The sequence below is a fragment of the Eutrema salsugineum genome, unplaced genomic scaffold, assembly GCF_000478725.1.
Source record: "Eutrema salsugineum unplaced genomic scaffold, Eutsalg1_0 scaffold_16, whole genome shotgun sequence".
Taxonomy (NCBI): domain Eukaryota; kingdom Viridiplantae; phylum Streptophyta; class Magnoliopsida; order Brassicales; family Brassicaceae; genus Eutrema; species Eutrema salsugineum.
The window spans coordinates 5,687,676-5,693,869 of record NW_006256858.1 but is presented as its reverse complement, the minus strand read 5'-3'; the positions used below and the strand labels follow the sequence as shown (position 1 = coordinate 5,693,869).

The 6,194-nt window shown below is 30.3% G+C and overlaps 1 protein-coding gene across 1 annotated transcript; it reads left to right on the top strand.

Moving 5' to 3' along the window:
- Positions 1-211: 211 nt before the first annotated feature.
- Positions 212-3,581, top strand: LOC18021404 (nitrilase 2). Its single transcript, XM_006404409.2, has 5 exons — positions 212-381; positions 519-698; positions 2,163-2,456; positions 2,833-3,114; positions 3,214-3,581. The coding sequence occupies exons 1-5, from the start codon at positions 252-254 to the stop codon at positions 3,375-3,377; spliced, it is 1,050 nt and encodes a 349-aa protein (XP_006404472.1). The 5' UTR covers positions 212-251; the 3' UTR covers positions 3,378-3,581.
- Positions 3,582-6,194: the final 2,613 nt, after the last annotated feature.

Sequence of the window (6,194 nt, the reverse complement as noted above, 5' to 3'; positions counted from 1 at the left end):
TTTTGAGCACTGGCTGAAATGTACAATAAGAGAAGTAATAAATACAGTTGTCAACTGTAATTATTGGGTTTGGTACTATTAATAAATAATATATTGAAAATACATTAAAATATTTATATGGAACGCCTGACTTACCTGGCTTGCCTGGCCCGTAGGTAAAGATAACATTAAAGTCTATATATTGCCTATCAAGTGATACAACATAATTAACAAAGAAGGCTTAACAGTGATACAAGTCTGGTACAGAAGAAATGTCAACTCTCAACAACACTACTCCGGTTACTCAAGTTACTCCGGTTAACGGAGATTCCTCATCATCCATCATTCGAGTTTCCATCGTCCAAGCTTCTACCGTCTATAACGATACTCCCAAAACTATAGGTAAATTCATCTTTCCTCTCATGTTTTTTTTGGTATTTAAAACAAAATCGTTTCCTTCAAGCTCACAACGGATAAAATATCTGAGACGAAGCCTAAATGAAGTCAAAAGTTTATGAAATGGTTTGACTTATTTGCAGAAAAGGCGGAGAAGTTAACCGCAGAGGCGGCAAGCAACGGATCTAAGCTGGTGGTGTTCCCGGAGGCTTTTATCGGTGGCTATCCTCGTGGGTTTAGGTTTGGTTTAGCGGTTGGTGTTCATAACGATGAAGGTCGTGATGAGTTCCGAAAGTATCATGCTTCTGCTATTCATGTTCCTGGTAAGCGAAACTTCCATCTTTGGATAATCTATTTTCAGTTGACTTACTATTTTCATATCTTTCTTGGTTTGTTAATAATCTGAATTTTGCTTATAGAGAAACTTACATTCATTGGACGCTCTTTCTTTCTTTTTTTTTGACTCCGTTGACTTCTTATTTTCATACCTTTGTGTAATGATTATCATACCATGATTGTTAAAAGATAAATAATTTTCGAAATTTTTAATATTTTCTGTGCATATCTCGATGGATCAATCTTACGGGTCCAAACATAGGATACAATATTCAGGATCCTTAAAAACCGGGTCTATCACATGTACTTGAATAGATATTGTTGTTTTCTGTATTGTTTTGTCTCTAGTGTATAATTTTATTTTGTCAGCAAGTTTTTGCTTAGTATATTGTCAGCTTCTGTAGAATTGGTATAATAATATATTATACCAATCACAACTGAATTTATTTAGTCCAAACTTAAACGTAATTTGAGGTAAAACTTGTTTGTTTTCTGATTTCTCCGATTATGAAACTGTTTATAAAATTATCGAACATATACTGATAATATTCAGGATCCGGAAAATTGGAACTTCACCTGTTAGATATATACTTCTTTTTTTTGTAGTGTCTAAATTAATCTCTAGTGTATGATTTTGTTTTTGTCACCTAGTATTGAATAGTATGTTTTCCAGTGTTATTGGTTTTATAATTTTAATATCTATATTCAAATCCAGTGTTATTGGTTAAATAATTTTTAAAACTATGTTCAAATCTTGTGTTATTCTATGATGATTTATAAATACTAATTCAAATCACATGTAAATCAACCCTATAAATTTATTAATAGATTATATTTCACAATAGATTTTGGAAAGACTTCCATGTTAAAATACAAAAAAATTAAATTCGATGGAAAATATACGGATATCCAAATACTAATTTAAAATACACATGTAGTTGTATTTAAAAATCTGTAAACTTTACAGTAAATTATAATTTTCTACAAAAATTTCTAATCCACTAAAATAAATAAAAAATAAACCCTCCTTTGTTTTAATTTTTTGGTGCAAGTATAGCTTGGTATATGTCAGTTTTTCTTTAGTATATATTTCACCACTGACAATTGAAATTTATTTAGGCCAAAATTAAACTTAACTTTGAGGTAAAACATGTTTGATTTCTGAGTTCTCTGCTAATGAAACTGTTAGACTGGATTTTTCTGGAAAAAAGCATCTGATTACTGAATAGTGTGAGTAACGAGTAAACCAAATCTTAACTTTCATTTGCAAAAATGGCTAAGTGCTTTCACCAAAAAAAGAAAAAGAAATAAAAGTGGCAAAGTGACTAGATGGACTAGGATGTCAAACTCAATTAGGCTAGTTATACTTATACTTCAATTGAGCACAACAAACTTGAGTCATAACATAACTCTTTCTTGCACATTTGTTTGGTTTTGTGATGAATCTACAGGCCCTGAAGTAGAAAAATTGGCGGAGGTGGCTAGGAAAAACAATGTGTACATGGTGATGGGGGCTATAGAGAAGGAAGGTTATACACTCTACTGCACAGCCCTGTTCTTCAGTTCCGAAGGTCGGTTCTTGGGGAAGCACCGTAAACTCATGCCGACATCTCTTGAACGTTGCATTTGGGGTTATGGAGATGGATCAACCATTCCTGTTTACGACACTCCCATTGGCAAACTTGGTGCTGCTATTTGCTGGGAAAATAGGATGCCTCTCTACAGAACTGCCTTGTACGCAAAAGGTTAGTTTTGAAATCTCATTTTTAGGAGTCATAAGTAACCGTGACTTATTTTTCTAATATCTTAGGTAATATATTAAATCCAAAATTTTTGTTATAGTGTGAGATATTTAAAGTGTTTCTAATATGTTTCTTCTAATATTTGAACAAAAAGTGATATTTCTATTACGCTTTGAGGAGTATCAATTATTTTTCTAGTCTATCTTGAATTGAACTCTTCATTAGGATCGCCATCATATCTTATTCCAAGATTTATAACTTAGAATCAATTGGCATGAGTGAAGGTTGGCACAAGGGACCAATATAAAGATGTTTATATATTAGATTAAGTCTGAATTTGCTTCTAATGAAAGACTCCTAACAATTTTCATATTGACAGGCGTCGAGATTTATTGTGCACCTACTGCTGATGGTTCACAGGAATGGCAATCGTCGATGCTTCACATTGCCCTCGAGGGTGGATGTTTCGTCTTGTCGGCTTGCCAGTTTTGTCAGCGTAAAGATTTCCCTGAGCATCCTGATTACTTGTTTACTGATTCGGACGACTACAAAGGAGATGATGCTATTGTCTCCCCAGGCGGTAGTGTCATTATTTCACCATTGGGAAAGGTTCTCGCCGGACCAAACTTTAAATCAGAGGGTATCATCACAGCTAATCTTGGTATAACTCTTCTTTGATATTCATCCAAGGCTTTAGTGTAGAAAATGCTAATTTTTTGTTTTGCCTAATCATGTCAATACCGTTCTGTTTCTCATACAGATCTTGGTGATATTGCAAGAGCCAAGTTATACTTCGATGTGGTTGGACATTACTCGAAGCCAGATGTTTTTAATTTGACCATAAATGAGCACCCGAAGAAACCGGTTACATTCGTGTCGAAGACGGTGAAAGCAGAGGATGACTCAGAGTTTCAAGAAAAATGATTGAGATCTGAAATTTGTCACTTATCCTTTCCATAACTTCTGGAGTTAATGTCAGTCACATGGTGGAGACGAGTTTAAAATACTAGGGTTGAGTCCGCGCTTCGCGCGGATTTTATTTTATGTTTGTGTTTTTATATTTTTTATATATTATTTTATAAAAAAACACAATGTGTTCGGTTAGTTATAACAACAAATTTCTCTTAATTATTGTTTTTATTATCTTCTATTAATATTTCTAAGTATATATATATATATATATATATATTAACTTCTAGATTTATTTATGATATACGTGTTGCGCAGAATTTTATTTTTTAAACAGTTAGTTCATCATATTTTTCTTTTTATTTTTTATTAGACTCTTTATTCATTTTTATATTATTATAGTTTGTTAGTTTCATTTTTGTTCTTCTTTCTGATTTTTAACATTTTTGTTCTTGTATTTTTTGAAATTTCTCTTTATCAGCTTTGTGTTCTTCTTCCTCATTTTTTTTACCTTTTTTTTTTCATCTTCTTCGACTTCTATTTTTTTTTTTCCTTTCAGTTTTTCTTCATCTTCTTTTTCTGATTTTAGTTTATCTTTTATTTTTACTTATCTCGTATATGTATTATTCCTCGTCTATTTTGTCTTCATCTGCGTAATTTTTTTTTATATTTTGATTATTTCTTCTTGCTATTATTTTTTTAAATTTTTTTTATCTTCTTTGATATTTGTTTTCATCATCGTCTTTTTCTTTAACTATTTCTACTTATTATTTTTTTTCCAGTTTTTACTTCTTTTTTTCTTGATACAAAATAATTATTATAAAAATGTCTGAATTAATTAAGTCATTAATTTTAGTACTAATTTTTATATTTTAAAAAATAATACTATTTTAAAATGTGGGAATTAATTGAATCATGAATTTTAATTTTTTCTATCTTCATATTATCGTCTCTTTTCTAATCTTCAACGTTTTTATTTATGCATTTTTCAAAATTGCTTTTCATCATTTTTGTGTTTTTCTTCTTTCTATCTTTTATCTTTTTTTTTCATCATCTTCTTCATCATCTTCGACTTCTAATTTTTTCTTAAAAAAAATCATTTTTTCTTATTTTGCGTCTCTTATTTTTATTTGTTTGGTGTATGTATTCTTTTTTTTTACTTCGTATTCATCTGTGTCGTCTTAATTATATTTTAATTTTTCTTCTTTCTCCTATTTTTTTTATTTTTTTCATCGTCTTTGGACTTTCTTTTATCATCCTTTTTTTCCTAATTGTTTTTTTCAGTTTTTACTATTATTTTTCTTGATTAAAATATAAGAATTATAAATAGTGTATACATAATTAAATTATTAATTTTAGTAATAGTAATAATATTTTTTTTAGTGAAAAATAATAGTTATTAATGTGTGTGAATTAACTGAGATATTAAATTTAGTTTTCATTTTTGGTGCTGATGTGGACACCCTAGATAGAGAGAAAACTCTCCTATTATATAATAAATTATGTCGAGCTTTTAAGTTTATTTATCTTTATGTTCAATAATGTAAGAGAACCAACAATAGGATCTGGTAAGATCAATGTTGTTTGATAAAACCTAGTGGTTCTCTTTTCTTGTATTATACACTCTATCTACTTTGAAGAATCTTGAATCTTGTGTGCACCCTTGAAACCATGTAGCCATGAATCAGACTTGATTTCATAAAGCATTTCTTTGCATGTATTTGAATTCAAATCACTAGACTGGATCAGTGTCATCTACGAGTATTAAATATATATAACATGTTGTAGATGTATGAATATTGATTTATAACAACTTAAACATGCATTATAACCAAATTGGCTAAGTTCATAAAACACGATAACATCAACTCTAGTTGGTTAAGAATATTTTTCTCATCTAAGTTTTTATAAAACATTTAATCAAACACGTTCGTGCCTCAAATAACCTTAGATCAGAAATTAGATCCCAAATCAAGTTTCAGCACTATGATTAACAATAGCTTAATTAATTAACACAGATAATTCCCTATCTAACAATCCTGATTCATTAATTCACTTTAAAACCATCATAGTATGAACTTGATGTTCAAAAATTCATTAGTTTTCTCCTTTTCTATTTAAAGTTGGTAAGAAATTCAATAATGTCATAAGAATTCTTTAAAAAAATCCAACCATTAATTTGTTCTAAATGCAGAACAAGTAGCCAAACTCTTTGCGGATGCTGGTTTTGATCTGTATCGCCAGCCTTCCAGTCACAATTGCTATTAAAAGGTTCAGTTTATTTCACAGCTTTCTTTTGATTTTGTATCATGTGTCAGTTACTTTGATAGAAAAGACATCTAATTTCTGGTGGCTCTTACATGTTTGTAGAAAAAATGTATCCAAATATCAAGGCAGATGCTGATTAATTTGGAAATAATGAGTTTCAAGTGCCAAAGTTTGGATAAATGTTATTGGAATTCAAGATTGGAGCATGAGCATAGTGCGGGTTTTTTTTTTACAGTTTAAGCCAGGAGAAACAGTGTGTCTGCTGGTGGTGTTGGGAATTTTGATATTCTAGCTGCACAGAAAAGGATGCCTCATTTATGCAAGTGATTAAAATCGAGATATGGTTTTAGCAATAGGAAAAGAAGTTAACAACGGATTATAACCATGTTGGTTACCTTTAACAACATTTAGTGATAATCTTGGATTTGACAAACTAAATGATTGTTATATTGCGATGTTGTTTTAGTGTTACTAGTTAATATTGGTCTTCGTCATTGATTTTCTCAGATTGAAAGGAAGGGATTGGAAACAGTGAAGCCTAAAAGATTTAGTTTGCAGTAAAAA